At 39.5% G+C, this 18,721-nt stretch overlaps 1 protein-coding gene across 3 annotated transcripts in view; it reads right to left on the bottom strand.

Annotated features, from left to right (window-relative positions):
* The window catches only part of BICC1 (BicC family RNA binding protein 1), a 313,489-nt gene extending 295,560 nt beyond the window's left edge, over positions 1 to 17,929 (bottom strand). The window contains exon 1 of one of the 3 annotated variants that reach the window (XM_010339344.3): positions 17,436 to 17,929. In XM_010339344.3, coding sequence (XP_010337646.2) covers positions 17,436 to 17,925 — 490 coding nt within the window. In that variant the 5' untranslated portion in view covers positions 17,926 to 17,929. The remainder of the gene's footprint in view (positions 1 to 17,435) is intronic. The other 2 variants (XM_003928706.4, XM_039478423.2) reach the window with 2 other exon arrangements.
* Positions 17,930 to 18,721: the final 792 nt, after the last annotated feature.

Below are 18,721 nucleotides of genomic sequence, written 5' to 3'. Positions count from 1 at the left end.
AGAGTTACTGTGTTTTGGGGGAGGTGTTACAGAACCCTGCTTTTTCATATTGCCAGAATTATTTTTCTGGTTCCTTCTCATTTGGGTAGACTATTTCTTCTCATTATTTTTGAATTTATTTTTCATTTAACAGGGGTTATTTCTTTTATTCTCCTTGAGGGTATGACTTTAATGTTTATAATTGTTGTCATCTAGCTTTAGCTCTGGGTACTTTCAGTGGTGAAGACTCTGTATGAGTTCCTTGGTTATTGAGAAACTTTGTGATGTTTTTCTCAGACGCTCATTGTAGCAATGATATCTTGGGTGTGTGAGCAGCTTCACTGCTTCCTGTGGGGATTTGCGGTCTGGTTCACAGTATAGGCTGCTGCCCACTGCTTCTTTCAAAGGGTCTGTAGTTCCTTTCAGTTTTTCTGTTAAGTTCCTATGTTGCTTCCAGAAAAAAAAAAAAGTTCATAGCATTAATTTCTACACATTACTTTGTCTTTCTGCATAGGAGAGGCATGCTCACAACATCACCAATCTGTTATCTTGGGTAAAGGGAGACTTAATGTCTGTCTTTACCTAGTGACAATTTTCTATTTAAAGTCTATGTTTGTCTGATATAAACATGGCCACTTCTGATCTCTTTGGGTTACCATTTACATGGAATATCTTGTATGTCTTTATATCTAAAGTGTCTTGTAGACAGCATATAGTTGGATCTTGTTCTTTTTAAATCCATTCAGCCACTCTATGTCTTTTGACTGGGGAATTTAATCCATTTACATTTAAAGTAATTACTGATGGGTAAGAACTTACTATTATCATTTAATTGTGTTCTGTATGGCTAGTAGTGATTTTTGTCCCCCTTTGCCTCTCTTGCTGCCTTCCTTTCCATTTCATTGATTCTTCTATAGTGACACGCTTTTCTTTCTCATTTGCTCTAGTGCATCCTCTATAGGTATTTCACCAGAGAGCTTTATATTTCCATATCCTTCATGTTACTGTCTAATATCCTTTTGTTTCAACCTAAAAAACTCCCTTTAATAATTCTTATAAGGTAGGCAAATGGTAATTCATTCCTCACCTTTTGTTTATCCTGAAAGGTCTTTATTTATTCTTCATTTTTAAAAGTCTTGCCATATATCGTATTATTGGTTGTCAGGTTTTTTTTCTTTTGTACTTTGCATAGATGAGGGGACTTCAAAGCTTTCATGGAAAATTGAATTAAAATATAAAAATAAAAAATATGAGCTTTATTTCTCACCATAAGCTCCATCAAGTTCCATTACTCTTGCAGGTGATTACATCAACCATTTAGTACATCTCTAAAGAAGTGGAGGTCCTAGGAACTTATCCATGTCAGTGCAGTCCTTTTACATTCAGTGAAGAAAAATGGATACCCTTTAAAGATTTTTTTAAATTAGGAGACAAAAAGAAGTCAAAAGGAATAAATCACAATTGTAAGATAGATGCCTAATAATTCCCCATGGAAATTCTTTAAAATTTGTCCCTGTTTGGGCCAGGTGCAGTGGCTCACGCCTGTAATCCCAGCACTTTGGGAGGCCGAGGCGGGTGGATCACGAGGTCAAGAGATCGAGACCATCCTGGTCAACATGGTGAAACCCCGTCTCTACTAAAAATACAAAAAAATTAGCTGGGCATGGTGGCGCATGCCTGTAATCCCAGCTACTCAGGAGGCTGAGGCAGGAGAATTGCCTGGACCCAGGAGGCGGAGGTTGCGGTGAGCCGAGATCACGCCACTCCAGCCTGGGTAACAAAAACGAAACTCCATCTCAAAAAAAAAAAAGAAAAAAAAAAAATTGTCCCTGTTTGATGAGAGGAATGAGCAGAAGCACTGTCATGGTGGAGAAGGACTTGCTAATGAAGCTTTCCCAGGTATTTTTCTTCAAAAGCTTTGGCTTTCTCAAAACACTCTCCCAATAAACAGATGTTATTTTCCTTTGACCCTCCAGAAAGTCAACAAGCAAAATGCCTTGAATATCTCAAAAAACTGTTGCATGATTTTTGCTCTTGACCAGTCCGCTTTTACTTTAGCTAGACCATGTGTCCATCTTGGTAGCTGTTGCTTTGATAGTGCTTTGTCTTCAGGATTATACTGATAAAGCCATGTTTCATCTGCTGTTACAATTCTTTCAAGAAATGCTTCAGGATCTTGATGCCAATTGTTTGAAATTTTCACTGAAAGCTCTTATGTAGAATTAATCTTAGCACAAAAGTTTTGGCACCCACGGAAAGTTTGCTCAACTTTGATTTTTTAGTCAGAACTGTGTAAGTTAAACCAACTGAGATGCCTATAGTGTTTGCCTATTGCTTCTGCTGTTAATTGTTGGTCCTCTTCAGTTAAGGCATGAACAAGATGAATTTTTTACACATAAATTGATATGGATGGTCTGCTGCTGTGGGCCTCATCTTCATCATCATCTTGTCCCTTCTTAAAATGAGTTATCCACTTGTAAGCAGCTGATTTCTTTGGCATAGTGTCCCCATAAACTTTTTGTAAAGCATTAATAATTTCACCACTTTTCTACTATGCCTCACCTTAAATTTGATATTTGTTCTTGCTTCAATAATAGCAGAACACATGTTGCTCTGGATAGGGACTCTTTTCAAATTGATGTGTTATCCAAGTTAGCAGTTTATTTTAGTGCCAAAAAAAAAAAATGTTTGAAATCCATGCATAGTTTTTTTCAAAATACATTATTGTCTATGAACTTTTTGAAAATTCCTCATATCATCTTATTCCACTCTGTCCTGTGATGCTTCCACTGAGAAATCTACAATATTCTTATGAAAAGTCTCCGTATATACAACATCGCTTTTCTCCTGCTGTTAAGATCTTTGTTTTTGGAAAGCTTGGTTATAATGTGTCTTAGTGTGAATTTCTTTAGTTTCATCATGACTGTAGTTCTTTGAGCATCTTAAATTTGGATATTTCCTTTTTCACATTTGGACGATTTTGGCCAGTGTAGTTTGAAATACATTCTGTCCCTCATTTCCTCTATATTCCTCTTCTGAAATTCCTATAATGCATATATTATTCCACTTGATGGTGTCCCATAAGTCCCTTAGGCTTTCTTCATTTTTCCTTTTTCTTTTTGTTCCTCTGACTCAATAATTTCAAATGGCCTGTCTTTGAGTTTGCTGATTCTTTCTCCTGCTTCGTAAAGTCTGCTTTTGATCCCCTATGATAATGTTTTTTCAAATCAGTTACTGTATCCTTCAGCTCCAGAATTCCCGTTTGAATCTTTATAGCATCTCTCTCTGAATTGATACTCTCATTTTATTCACAATTTCATTGTGTATCTACGTTTTCTTGTAGTGCACCAAACTAATTCAAAATGTCCCTTTTAAATTATTTGTCAGGCAATTCATAGATCTCCATTTCTTTTGGATCAGTTTACGAAGACTTATTTTGTTCATCTTACTGGGCCATATTTCCCTGTTTCTTTATGTGCCTTATATTTTCTTATAATTTTTATATTTGAATAGACAGTCATCTCTTCCAGTCTTTACAGACTAATTTTGGATAGAAAAACACCTTCACCAATCAGCCCAGCTAGAGATTCTGTGGGTCTCTCAAACCTTTTACAGAGATGAATTTTTTCTGAGCCTATGTGTGTAATTTCACAATCAGAATAGGTTTGCTGGTTTCTTTTTCAGGAGTCTATAGCCTCTTGCACCCTCTGGTGTCTTTCTGCAGTACTACGGGAAATTTGGTGGTGCCACCAACTGCTGGGCTCTCTTGGTCTTAGCAGCCCCCAGGCATCCAAAGTATGCCTATTCCTCATTTGAACTCCAAGTCAAGCAAGGCAGAAAACAGTCACTTGGGTAGTCTCAAAAATCCAGAAAAATGAACATAATTCCATTTTATCCTTTTTCTCCCTAGGGAGAAACCAGTCACCAGACTTTTCTTCATCATTAGCTGTGGTGGCTTAGGGAAAGGGCTGCATCAAATGCAATCAAACTGCTTATCTTATCTGTTTCAAAACTGTGGTTCTTGGTTTTAAATTTGCCTGGAGTTCTATGACTTCATAACTGATTTCTGGCCTTCTCATAAAGGCTTTATTGGGCCATATATTGTTGAGTCAGTGTTTCTATAAAGGTAGAAGGCTGGTGCTTCCTATTCCTCCATCTTGCTGACTGCAAACAGGCTTATTTTTGTAATCTCACAAAGCATTCTCTCCATCAAGAATTTACAGTAAGAATATTTCATGCCTATTCAAATTCCACCTCTCCCTTCCTGACTTTTTTTGCATTTAAAGTATATAAAGATATTGTACTGTACATACAATCTTATATACCGTCTCATCTTCATCTCTGATTCCAGTGAGGTACAGTAAACAGTTCTGCATAGATATCAACCAACTTTGGGGTAATAATGTCTCATTTCAAGCTTACACTAAACATACTACTTCCCTAGGGGCTTGTTGGATGCTTATGGGTGTCAGTAAGTCTTAAGTGTATTAACCCAGAGTCACAGGAAAGGCAGGCCTTAGAAGGCAACCCTTGACTCTCCTCAAAGAGACAGAAGCTGAGACACAAATGCCTCTCCTTTTAATCCCTTAAGTGGACAGTTCAGGGATATAGTTTCTGGGCCTCACCAGAAGTAGCAGTCATCCTCAGAAATAATGAACTGGATAGCGCATCACTGTATTGGCTTTGCCTTTTCTATTTGACTCTTCAATTCCCTCATTTCACTTCTTGGTCTTGTTGGGTGAAGGCAGGTGACCCAGACTAAGATGCACATTAATTAGGGCCTTACTCTATGTGACCTCCTTTTGTTTTCTGTTAACAATTACAGGTAGGTTTCCTCTCTCCCACTAGATTATAGTCCTTTTAAAGATAAAGGAACTCATTTAATTCTATAGTCCCATAATATGCACTCATGATTTTTGTCTAGTACATGCAACAATTTCTCATTGTAGGTGGTCTCGCTATTCCCAAATGATTTAAAATGAAAAAAAAAATTTCACAAGTTTGAAAAAACCTGAAAGCTAATCACTCATGAAAAACTTTTAAAATTCAAATCCATTTGTACAATGTTTTGTTGCTAAAGCCCAGTTGTCTTGACTTGGTCAAATATGTTTTACTTAGATAATGCATCCCAGATAACCATTTACTGATGATAAATATATTTTTGAAGGTCATCTTTCTGATTAGGTGATAATATAACTGCCAACAATGTTTTAGCAAATCATAGATCCCTGGGAAAAAAAAACCTCTATAAATCTATGATAATCTCAGGTTTCCTTTTCCCAAATAAAATGTTTTAATTTAAAAAATTCACCCCCCCTCCAGATTAAAATAAAAATTATCTTACCAAAACATTGCCTTTGCTTTAAGTGATGCTTTAAACAACAGAAAGCTCATAATATGATAAAGGGACCAACTCAAAACATAGAAAATAAAAGATTTAGTGGTCCTCTGTGCAGAATATGAAAAAATACTGTGTTAGTTCTCAATAATCAATAAGCAATTAAAACAATTCTGAAAATACTTGAAATCTGGACAGATACAGATGTCTCTATTTTTTATTGAAATTTTACTCTAATGTACAACATTACATTTTCCTATTTTCCTGCCCTGCAACTCTAGTGGTTTAGATGCTAGATATCAATCCTGGCACATGAAGCTTGATAACTGGACATACGAGAAGAGGAGAAGGAAAATGTGACAAAAAGATCCTACTTGAGGAAGCATAAAATCTGTTGTTCATCTAGTACAGTATGTCAACACCAAGTCTCAACTATGGTTTACACTGTAGCCTCTGCTCAATTACTGTAGACAACCTTACAGAATTCAGGGTGTTGCAAATTTGACTGCCAAGATATTAGAAACAAAGCTTGCGGTTAGCTCTCTTATGAGTACTTGCTTCTCCAAAGCCAAGACACTTCGACTATCCTCTTTCTACCACATTTCCCATTAGCTGTAAATACTCGTGTGTGTTATAGATCAAGAGGAATTCCTACCAAAGCTACTCAAGTATGGAGAACTAACTCAGTTTCCAATACCATGTTCACAGTACCATTGGGTTTCTACTGTTTACTGTACAAAAGACACGGAATACTGGAGTTGAAAGAGATTTTAAGAGGCATCTAATGCGAAACCCTGAGAGGTTGTCCAAGGTGGCCAGGTCAGTGGCAAGACTGGGTCATGAACTCAAGGCACCTGACTCCTAATCAACCATTCTATGGAGACAAGTGGTTTATTTCACTCTAACTCAAAATAACTCAATGATAATCTTAGTGCAGTGAACAAGCTAACATAAAAGGCTACTCTTATTTTTGAGAATGGATTATCTCTTATCTGAGAAGCTTTGAAATCACATTTAAACAACTATCTGGAGAAGTATTATTCTAAGAACAAGATAATTCAGTGTCTGTAACTGAAATTATATTAACCTTGACAGATTTCACTTTATAAAACTAATCCAGATTAGATAAAAATATAAATTAATATTAACCTTACTTGAATTAAGTTTTGCATAGCCTCATTCAAAACTCCACATTAATGTACTATCACTAAAAGTAAAACATTCTACATACTTCCTAGACTGAAGAAAGATCACCTTGCATATGGAGAACTGCTCTGACTTACTCACATAAGGCAAAACTGTTTGGCATTTCTTAAGGCCAAGCACGTGACTTTGCTTTAAAGCTCTATTCTATGAGATCAATGCCAGGTCCACTAGCCCAAAATGAGACAAACTTTTAAATTCAGATCCATCATAGGTCATTTATTCTATAAACACAATACAGATATTTTCACAGTTCTGGGCCAGATGCCACAGAGGAACAGAAGATGAATTTGAAAAATACAAACTATTTACAAGGCACCAATTGTGTGCCAGGCTTACAAACATTATCATAATCCTAGATGAGACATATTATTATTGTTTTATAAAGGGAGAAACTAAGAAAACATAACCAAAGCTAGTGGAAGGCAGAGCTTTGGAACATCTGCATGCATTCTCACTGAGAATTCTAACCCACCCCTGAGCCTGACATCAAACTCCTCTGCATTTCAGCAGGACACTCAAGAAGCAGTGTCACCTATTCTGTAGGGTAGTTGGTCACCCTAAACTCAGCTGTGATACATCTCCACAATATACAAAAGTCTAGATTTTACAACAACCCTAAGAAGAAAACTAGTGTCTAGATCTAGTTGGAATTCCAAAAAAGAAAGCAGGGCTCCAAATTTAAAGTGTTCACAGTTTTTGTTTTCCTGTAAAATACAGATCCCAATGGGCATCTGTATCTCATGAATTGTTGCTGAGAGGCTGAGATGACCGCACAGGCATAAATCACCAATGACAGTGCCCCACACAAAGTATAAGAGATCAATACAAACTGGCTGCTGCTTTTGCAATTACCATCATTCTTCAGTACTCAGATTCCTCAAACTTCTTCCTCAGAATACAGTCACAAAGAAAAAAAAAGCTATGTAATCATGTTCATTATACAGTAGTTCCTAGTTACAAAAATTTTTTTAACCAAATGTGCTATATTATTCAACTATAGAATTTTAATCCTGAAAACTGTTTAGAAATACAGAAAACATTTAATAGATTAATATGCTGAATGCAAAACAGTAGTTAATACTATATCAGTAACTATATAAACTCTAATTCAAGGCTGAAAAATTAAAATGGTTCTTAGGATGGTGATATTGCTGATGATTATTTTTCTTTTTAAAAGCTTCCTTCATATTGCTTTTTAAATTTGTACAATAAAAAGTACATTTTTAAATTATTTCATAATATATTACATAGGTGTCTATTATGCCTAACTTAATGGGAGTCTGTAGGAAAACTGAATGCATTCTGAGCCTACTGCAATATGACAATATTGCCCTCCACAATAATATATAGATTTGTGCTCCTCCCCCAAGTCCCTTAAAACAAGCTACTATAAACAACATGCCAGTTATAAATTATGTTGCTAGACTAAAATGTTTCAAGACGGTTTAATAATGTGGAAAAAGTACTAGCTTCAAAGGTAAAGGAAATCTCAAGCCTGTAATCCCAGCACTTTGGGAGGCCGAGGCGGGTGGATCACGAGGTCAAGAGATCGAGACCATCCTGGTCAACATGGTGAAACCCCGTCTCTACTAAAAATACAAAAAACTAGCTGGGCATGGTGGCGTGTGCCTGTAATCCCAGCTACCCAGGAGGCTGAGGCAGGAGAATTGCCTGAGCCCAGGAGGCGGAGGTTGCGGTGAGCCGAGATCGCGCCATTGCACTCCAGCCTGGGTAACAAGAGCGAAACTCCGTCTCAAAAAAAAAAAAAAGGTAAAGGAAATCAAAGAAAGAAAAGAACCTGAATCTTCTTAACTTCAGTGAGTTCACCATCTTCTAACCACCTTGGAATGTTTCTCAAAGTGTTATACTGGGACCATCTCCATTAGACTCATACAAGATTCTTTTCAAAATGCCTATCCTGCCAACACCACTCTCAAACCTACAGAGTTGGAATCTGAGAGGGAAGCCACAGTCTACCTGCCCCCCAAAAAAACATATTCCCCAAGTGACTTTCATGCACACAATTGTTAAAAAAATATTGATCCACAGACATGCTAAGCAGGTAAGATAAAAATCACTTAAATTTTTCAGTGAAAAGGGCAAAATGGAGCTGTAACTCTATATTGGTAATTCAGTTCTTTTTAGTAACAGACTGTGGGAACCACAGGTATAAGGAGCAGATACCCTGCAGATTTGTGGTCTCTTCTGCCTAACCTGCAAAACTTCCCAAAAATAATTTTTCAAAATTGACCAGGAACCTTAAAATTTCCATGTCCTTTGCCACCCCAAAATTTCATTAATACGGTTTTTCCTATGAGAATAATCAAAAATGCATAAAAGGTTTTTAGGCAAAAGTGATTGGGATAGCAGGATAAATATTCGTCATCTGCCACATCTTTACTACCTGCTCCACACCTTGCACCTGTGGATACAGTATTTCTAACCTTCACAACCTGGAAGAAAGATACTTTTTATTCTCATTTTAGAGAGGAGAAGACTGGGCTAAACGAGTTATTAAGTTGTCCCAGACCACACAGCTAATAAATGATAGAATCAGGATCTGAATCCTGGGAAGTTTGGGTAGAAACATGGGGCTCATTCCATTGCCTGGCCACCTAAAAATATTCTAAACTGTTGTAGTGTTTAAACAAAGTATAAAACAACAAGAGAATTATATAGACATTTAAAACCATGTTTTTCAAGAACCTTTAATGAAACAGAAAATATTTATGATATAATGCTAAGTGAAAAAGATGGGAGGTATGATGCTGGTGTAGCATTTAAGTCACAGAAGGGTAGGGATGGTAATTCTTTTGGTTTCATCTGCATCCCCAAAGCTTAACATTGCACCTGACATATGGTAGAAACTCAATATGCATGGCAAAAATAAGTTATGTGTAGGCATATTTTCAAAAGACCAGGAAAAAAATTCCTAAAATATCATCAGCAGTTATTGCTGGATTCTGGACGTAGGAATGACTTTTGGTTTTTCTTTTTTACATATGTTTATACTTTCAAGTATTCTATATAAATCTGTATTACTTTTAAAATTGAGGGGAAAAAAACAGCAATGGCTTATTTTCAAATCCTATTTTTAATCACCTTCCTATAAAAGAGATACAGTTAAGATCCAGATTAACTCAATATGCAGACTAATGGGGGTTTGTCATTTTCACTGAAACCATTTGATACCTATAACATGTTATCTTTTATATCCCAGCATCATAAATGGTAACAGGATTTAATACTTGTTACAAATACAACTGCATTCATCACCCACAGTTATTAGTAGCCTGGTAGGTAGGAAAAGTATTTACAAATGTATAGCACCCACGGCACGTTTCTATGACGGTTTTGTGCACTTTGGAGACTTACCTAATGGTAGTAGAACAAGTATTAGACACTGAATTTGGTGACTTTTTCAGCATAACAAGATTTTCTGATCAAGATTGTTCCTACACACTGCAAAACCACTATAAGTTACATTAAAATTGTGCCTCATCCCTCACAGTTTATTAAACATTTTATATAAAGGAATATATGTGGTCACCATAACCTTATACATTTTTAAAGTAAGAACTGTATCTTAAAATGGACTAAAAATGAGTCAACTAGTTTATCAGCTCATCATTTTGGACAATTTCAAATGATGAAACATGAGATGATAATTCTATCAAACTGTCTCCAAAACGGTTCTGAACAAATTCTGGCCTTATTGGCCAGATTTTACCTGAGTTGACCAGCCTATAAAAAGCCAAAAGAGCAGAGGCATGAACTACACTGAACCTGTCATTTCTAAAAGAAATCTGACATGTGTGGAAGGTGGGAGGAGGGAAGACAGAAAGGATATCTTAGTGTAACAAAAAGTAAAATGAGCATTTTTATGCACCATGTAATTTTCCATGGGGGAAAAAAACATCTGATGTGGAAAAAACAATGAAGAATTTTTAGAGATAGTTCCAGTACCCAGTGGCCCTAGATCCTGTTCGTAAAAGGAGTAACAAGATGAGAAGAACTTTAGATGATCAAAGTTGTTTCCTCTTTGAGATTTAGGTTTATTTTTGTACTATGCCAAGAACAAAATTCTAGGGAGCCTCTCAGAACCTACTCTGGTTCAGGGGCTGCCTGACGGAAAAAAAAATTTATAATTTAAAAAAAGAAAGAAAGAAATTCTACTGATATATAACGTTACTAAATAATATAAGTTCCTACAGATTATCAGCACAGTCCAAAGTCTCTGATACAGGTACGCTTTGGCTTCAGTCATAGCTTGCAATTTTGGGTCCTAATGCTTCTCTCTTTTGCCTACTGAGAAGAAATTATGGGGTGAATCATTCAGCATCTATTCTGACCCCTCTCTTCTTTGCCTACTTCTACTAGTGAGGCTGGAAAAAGATGACACATTCCCAGAGTCTCTTGCAAAAAAAGGGGCCAAAGAAGTACAAATGGGAGTTCCAGGAGAGAGAATTCTTTGTCACATAAAAAGGCAAAATCTCTAAGAGAAAATAATTTTTGTTTTTCCACCTTTTACCTGCATAAACTACAGACACACCTCAGGATACGGCCACAGCCGTAGTGCAAAAATAAGGCAAAAAGCCACAGGCTGAAGATGGAGGAAGCAGGAGGGAAAAGACACTGGGCTCCTGATGCCCTAGAGCAGCTCTCGAAGCCTGGACTGCTTAGCCCCAGACTTCTCAGTAGGTGAGGAAGACAAACCCCTGGCTTGTTTAAGCCACTCTATGTCAAGGTTTCCTGTTAGTCGCAGCCAAATACATTCCTGCCTGTAAAAGTCACTGGTATAACAAACCTCTCTAGCTGTGTGGTTAACTTATCAATGATCAACTTCACCAAAACCCCCAAGTCTCCAGAGAGATAACACTGACTGAGAGTGCTTGCTCCATGCCCATGAGCATGGGGTTTTAATGACCCTCTCAGTGTATCCTCACAGGACTCTACAAGAAGCAAAGCAAGGACCCCCTCAATCCAAGCTAGTGTGACAGCAGCTCCAGAGCTCTTTACTGCCAAGCTATACAACCTCTGATGTGTTTTTTCACTTAATCTACAAAGCAATTTTAATTTCAACTATGCTTTCCGGCTCAAATAAATTGCCTTAACAACTTTCTAATTTTTTGAGGAAGACTTTCACTAAAAAACAAATCAGACACCACCCACCGCCCCACCGCCACACACACACACACACACACACACACACACACACACACACACACACAAAAGGATTCACATGCAATTAGAAGAAAAAAAGACTTGGCAAGCATTTTCTTTCTAGTCTTTTGAAATCTTTATCTATCATGTGAAAGTACTGCTGCATCTGAACTGATGTTTATTAAGCACCATGAACCTGACACTGAGCTGAGCATTTTATATACATTCTCTTGCTCAGTATTCACAATATCCCCATAAAGTGGGACTATTATTATCCCCATTTTACAGGTGAGCAAATGAAACATGTTAACCCAGGTAGACCATTTTCTTCAAAAAAGCTTCTTTCTACACACCAATGAGTGACTCAAATTCAGAGCAACGTACAACTAGAAGAGAGATTAACTGATTTTGCTGCTAGTCTTTAGTAAACCATACTAGAAGTGAATGGCTCAGGACTAGTCAAAGAATGGAAAACACTCAAAGCAAGAACAGTTTACAACTAAGAAGAGTGAAAAGCCCTCTCATCCTAGCAAAATCTAGAATTCAACACTCATATCTAATGGAGCTTTACTTAGTATGTACTCACCCACCTTTACAAGTGCACTGAACACATGGCGAGCTGCCAGGAAGACCAATAATATTTAGATAGCTGTGCATGTTCATTAATCATAAGATAATTTAAGTCTAAATTAAAGTTTCCAATATTCTTGATTTTCATGATCAATATAAGAATGTGCATTTTATACATTATTATTTACAGTGAATATTGTTGTTATTAGCTTATTCGGCACTTTCTCTGTTGCCAGCACTGGAATAGCTTACCCCACCTTTTTCCTCTTCATTGTCAAAACTACCTGAGGAGTTAAGAACTGTTATTAATTCCCCCATTTGAGAAATTGGGTCACAAGTGATGAATTCTCCCAAGCTCCCTATAAAAAGGTAACACAAAGATTCAAATCCAGATTTGGCCCAGAGCCCTGTGCTCTTAATCACTAAGATCATAAAGTTATTTGATTTGTTTTTGCTGTTTATTAGCCTTGATCGAGCATTAGCTAGAAAACTCTGTTCATTTAAGCTTTACTCTTTATCTTCGCTTTTGGTACTCCCCCATTTTCTTTTTTTTTTTTTTTTTTTTTTTTTTAGTTTTTTGAGACAGAGTTTCGCTCTTGTTACCCAGGCTGGAGTGCAATGGCGCGATCTCGGCTCACCGCAACCTCCGCCTCCCGGGTTCAAGCAATTCTCCTGCCTCAGCCTCCTGAGTAACTGGGATTACAGGCACACACCACCATGCCCAGCTGATTTTTTGTATCTTTAGTAGAGACAGGGTTTCACCATGTTGACCAGGTTGGTCTCGATCTCTCGACCTCGTGATCCGCCCGCCTCGGCCTCCCAAAGTGCTGGGATTACAGGCTTGAGCCACCGCGCCCGGCTCTTTCTTTTTTTTTAAAGGTGTGGTTTCACCATGATGGCCAGGTTGGTCTTGAACTCCTGACCTCAGGTGATCCACCCGCCTCGGTCTCCCAAAGTGCTAGGATTACAGGCATGAGCCACAGCGCCCGGCCTACTCCCCCATTTTCATACATTTTCGGCTTCGTATTTCTTTCCACTCCCATGAAAGAAATCTAAATTATTATCTGTTCATCAAACCATTTTAAAAATCCACTAAAGTTTGCAGAATTAAAGAGATAACATAGTTGCTGCTCCCACTTTTAATCAATGATGTATGACAACCTCTGTTTTAGTGGCCAACTCTGCTACTCAACCAAGCAGTAGCAAATGATCCCAGTTCTGCCTATCATTGTAAAAATGCAACATGGTTCTCAAAGTCTTTAGCAGCAATATGATAAAACCCCACCAGATGTCAATCTCCTTTCATGAAAATAGGCCATTCTTCCCCATTATAGGTCCCACTTTTTAACACTCACTACTTTCTCTACTGAAAGAAGAGATTCCCAACTTTGAAAATGCCTGTGATTCTGAATTTTATATGGGAAGTTTTTTTTAAAATAATACTTTGAGGTGCTGTGTTATATATGGGAATTTTTAATTTTATAGCCCACATATATGTTTTTACAAAGAAAAATACTTTTAAAAAGAAATGCATTAATATAGGAATCCTGTGTTTGCCTCAGTACTCCAGCAAACACCAAGACTGTATCTCCGATTCTCTTGACTCAATTATTTCCTACTTTGTCCCAGACTTTCTGCTATGACACTCTCCTCCCTTTCTTCCCTGATAACTCACATTGAGCCAATGTGAGTTATGATATATAACTCATAACTTTGAGTTAACTCAAATTTGATTGACTTCAATAAATCAACATTATTAGTTCACATGAAACATGAAATTTACATTTGAAGATCAGTATTAAATATATTTAAATTTATTTTTATCATCTTTATCATTAAAAATACTGTCTATGGTATTCATTCCAAGGCTGACCTCACCCATCAAAAACCTAAACTTGAAAATAAATTTCCATTTATAAAACTGTAAACTAATAAAACTGATAATTGTCATTTACAGCAAAAACATCAGATACTCTGCATGGTTGTTTTGAAGTAGTTACTAGACTCCAACCCACCAGTTAAAAAAAAAGAAAAGAAAAGAAAAGAAAAAATAATGATATTTCCCTACATTTTTGGCCTAGTGGTTTTTATCTGTAACAATTCTTTGAAGTTTCAATGATTATCTCAGAATGGTATTTCATTTATTTGACTACTACCCTTATTGCCCATATTTTAACCTCACTGAATTTTTGGTCCATTGCGTAGAAGAATTTCTCTACTAATAAAAATACAACTCATTAAAGATTAACTTGCCCCCAGGACAGTCTCTCTGGTAACAAATTCCAAGCATTATAATCACCAATTTGCACTTAGAATACTTAAAGGCAGAAAATCTTACTTATCCTCATTTAAATTGGAAACCTGTAGCTATTTTAAGTCAATTGTAAGTAGAAAAAAATAGCAGCCCAAATTCACAATCATCAAAAACTCAAATACAGACTTTACTTCCTCGGCACATTTCAAATAAAAAGTTTTCCACCCAAGAATATTTAATAATATTAGAATGCTTACTGACTTGACAGACTTACTTCTTTAGTTTCTACTTTACTTCTGCAATTATGAACTTGCAAAACTACTTTATTCCCCAACTATATATTGAGTATATGCTATATTTCATACATTGTGGCAGGCACTGGAAATCCTTTTAATCCATGATGTAATATTTATTATTAATAACAGCAGATATTCATTAAGTTCTTATCGACCAAACACTGTGGGCAAATGTTAGTTTGTTAGGCATTATCTCTTTCGATTCTCCCAAAACCTAAGAGAAAAGGTCCTAGTATCAGCTCCATTTTACAGATGGGCAAACTGAAGGTAGAGAGAGGCCCAGCAACCTTCCTGAGATCCTACAGGGTTTTGAACCCAGGTATTAGTGATCCCAGTGCTCACGCTTGCATTTTGGTTAAGAACTAACCACATATACTACAATGGTCCCATAAGATTATGAAGCTGAAAAATTCCTATCGCCTAGTAATGCCATAGTCATAGTAAATTAACACATTACCTTTTCAATGTTTAGATATATTTGGATATACAAATACCATTGTGCTACAACTGCTTACAGTATTAGGTACAGTAACAAGCCTGGTAGTCTAGTAACATTATTTGTAGCCTAGGAGCAACAGACTATAGCCTAGGTAGTAGGTGTAGCAAGCTACACAATCTACATTTGTGTAATTACATTCTATGATGCTTGCACAATGAAAATGCCTAAGGATACATTTCTAAGAACATAGCCCAGTCGTAGTCGTTAAGCAATGCATGACTGTATATTGGTTTTTCAAGAGATGTTAAGAGTTAAAACTTTCTGTAAAAGAAACTTTATCACTGCAAAGCAATTTCAAACCATCTCAGGTCGTAGTATCACATCTATTAATACAAAAGTCTTCAAATTTTCAAAAAGCCTCATCAAAACTTCATTTTATTCAAAGTGAAAATGAATTAATTCGAAAAAGGAAATCTACTTCTAAAGCTCAGGTTATACGCTTGAACTTCCCAGAAGCTAACATCACTGTCCTTACTTGTTTGTGCGCAGGTGAAACAGATCATTCTTTCACATCACTCCAGACTCCATTAGCAAACTGGAAGCAGGTTGAAAAGGATGAGTATGTGCTACTATCACTTCCTTCCAAACGATCTCACAATATATGCCTGACATAAATCTAATATTTTGTTTTATCATCATAAACTAGGCAAACAGAACCACAAAACAGATGAAATAACTAAAATGAGTTACTGAAATGCAACGGTGGCTTTAATTTCCAAATCTATGTAATAAACAGTCTTACTTGAATAGTTTATCACAGAAGTAACTCTTCTCAAAAGTTACATAATTTGAGAAAGAAGAGGGAAGGGGAGAGATAGACAGAGACGTGACACACATTAGGGATGTTTATCAATAAAAATAAGCAACAAGTGAGGAAAGCCTGTAGCACATCCAAAAACCGCCTGCCAAACACTCTTGCTATTTGTTTCCACAAGTTATTGTTTTGGAAAACATGTTGTTCTCTCTTAAAATAACCTACTTAATTGTTCTAAAAAGCCACTGCATTTCCACAGCCGGCTAAATCGCTCCCATACTGCGATGCATTGACTGATAAAGTCAAAGTAAGTTATGCATAAAGCCACAAAGAAAGTTTGAAAAGCTCCAATCCCTCCCGCGATAAAAGAACACTAGCTACTGAATGAATCTTCACTAGCAGCCAAAGTGAGACTAATGCCTGGTCTTCTACACGTATTTTAAGAATAACAGTCGTTCCAACTGACTCATTTCTCTCTTAGGATGTGGGAAATGAGCCACATACAGGTAGGCTAGTAATTAACGGTTTTAAGAAAGGTCAAAATGACCTTGGACGTTTTCACGTTCACTCCAATACTCGTATTATAAATCAGAATCTGTTTTCGGTCCAGTGTGGTTCAAGATTTTCTGCCTGGGAAAGTCCCAAAGAAATTAAAGAGTTAAAAATAATTCTAAGTTGTGAAAGACAAAGTCAGACACCCACAACACAGGAAGATTTTTATGGACTGAATGTAACTCAAGATGTGTTTTATAAGCCTGTCAAGAGATGAACACTGTCCTCAAACACAGCAGCACTGCCCCCACACTCTCCCCTCGCTTTGGCTGCTCACCCCCATCCTGGCCCTACTTGACCACAGGGGTGGGGGCGGGAGCTCCTGTCTTAAGCCCTGACATCTGCAGAGCGTTTCCCAATAGCAAGACAAGGCCCCTCAGCTGGAGGAAGTAGATACTGACTAGGGGAGAAAGTGAAGCAGACGGAGAGACAGAACTCGAGACTGCCAGGGCATGGGGAGAGTCACGCATACTCTGTGCCCCCTGAGTGATGCAGATAGCACAGCCCAGGTGTCCGGGCTGAAGTTGGCATCTCCAAAGTCCAGAAAGCAACTTGGGCGCGCCAGTACAAACTCGGCTTTCGGCTTTTCTGAAGCCGGTCAAGTTCGCACAGGGCCCCCAGCGCCTGGAAACCTGAGAGGCGTGGAAGGGTGGGGAGTCCCGCGAAGTTTCCATTCCCTGGGTGTCCTCGGGCTCCGCCGGGGAGCGGGCCTGGAGCTAAAGCCGCCGTGGGCTGGAGTAGCGGGCGCCGGCGCGCGCGCTGGGGATGTCCGAGGAGGAGTTGGAGGCTCCGTCGGGGAGTCCGAGAACACCGGGGATGCCTACCTTGTAACATGGCCTCAAGTTTCTTCCTGTCCACGCGGAAGCGCTCCTCGCTCCACTCCGGGCTGTGCAGGGTAGCCCCGGCGACCAGGTCGTCCTCTGAGCCGGGCATCGGGGAGTCTGTGCTGCGCTCGCTGTTGGAGCCGGGGTCCGACTGCGCCGCCAGGTAGCCGGGCTCTCCCTGGGCGGCCATGGTGGGCGCGCAGCGCTCGGGCTCCCGCTGCCGCCGCCGCTCTGCCTGCGCCGCCGCCTCCGCTCGCCGGCCGGGCTCAACTGGCTCCCCGCGCCGCGGCGCTAGCTCGTCCCCCTGCAGCCGCCGACGCCACCGCCAACGCCGCCGCCGCCACGGAGCCCCCAGCGCATCCCAGCCTGGGGCGCCGCCCACGCCGCCCGCCGCCCCGGGTCGCGGCCCCGGTCCGGGTCCAGCGGCTGCGCCGCCCCCCGCCAGCAACGCCCGCGCGGAATGAGCGCGCCGCGCCGCCCGCGCCTCCATCCGCAGGGCTCGGCGCCCCCTCCCCGCCCGCCGTCCCTGCAGCCGCGCGCTCATTGGCCCGGCCGGCCCACGGGGAGCCGCGGCGGGCGGGCGGCCCCTGGCGCTCACACACTCGCGCGCACACACACACCACGTACACACTGCCACTTTCTGCACTTACACGTATAAATCCTTTCCATACATGCGCTTTCGTAGCTCCTCGAACATACATACTCCTGAACGCACATGGAGCGTCCACGTAATTCCTCGTCTACACACACATCACACACACTACCACTTGGCTGCACTTAAACATACAAATCTTTTCCCTCTACACACTCTCATAACCCTCCTCCAAACACACAAACACTCCAAGTTCAAGCACAGCAGAGTCCTGAACGCACAGTAAGTGCATACACAATTCTGCTGTTTACATGCATATGCTACACCCTGAAACTCACAGCCCCGATTGGTTTCACAAGTTTGAACGTGAGGAAGAGAAAAGAGAAGGCTTGGAGCAGGCATCCCCAAACTTTTTACACAGGGGGCCAGTTCACCGTCCCTCAGACCGTTGGAGGGCCGCCACATACTGTTCTCCTCTCACTGACCACCAATGAAAGAGGTGCCCCTTCCTGAAGTGCGGCGGGGGGCCGGATAAATGGCCTCAGGGGGCCGCATGCGGCCCGCGGGCCGTAGTTTGGGGACGCCTGGAGCCTTGGAGAAATCATGCTCGCCTTTTGCAGACACCGAGACATCGCCATGGACGTGGCTCACGTGTAGTTCATACCTCCAGGAAAGGTTCAAACCCAGACACCTA

Source organism: Saimiri boliviensis, chromosome 12 (genome assembly GCF_048565385.1).
Source record: "Saimiri boliviensis isolate mSaiBol1 chromosome 12, mSaiBol1.pri, whole genome shotgun sequence".
In the NCBI taxonomy this organism is placed as follows: Eukaryota; Metazoa; Chordata; class Mammalia; order Primates; family Cebidae; genus Saimiri; species Saimiri boliviensis.
This window is presented reverse-complemented; position numbering and strand designations above follow the sequence as displayed.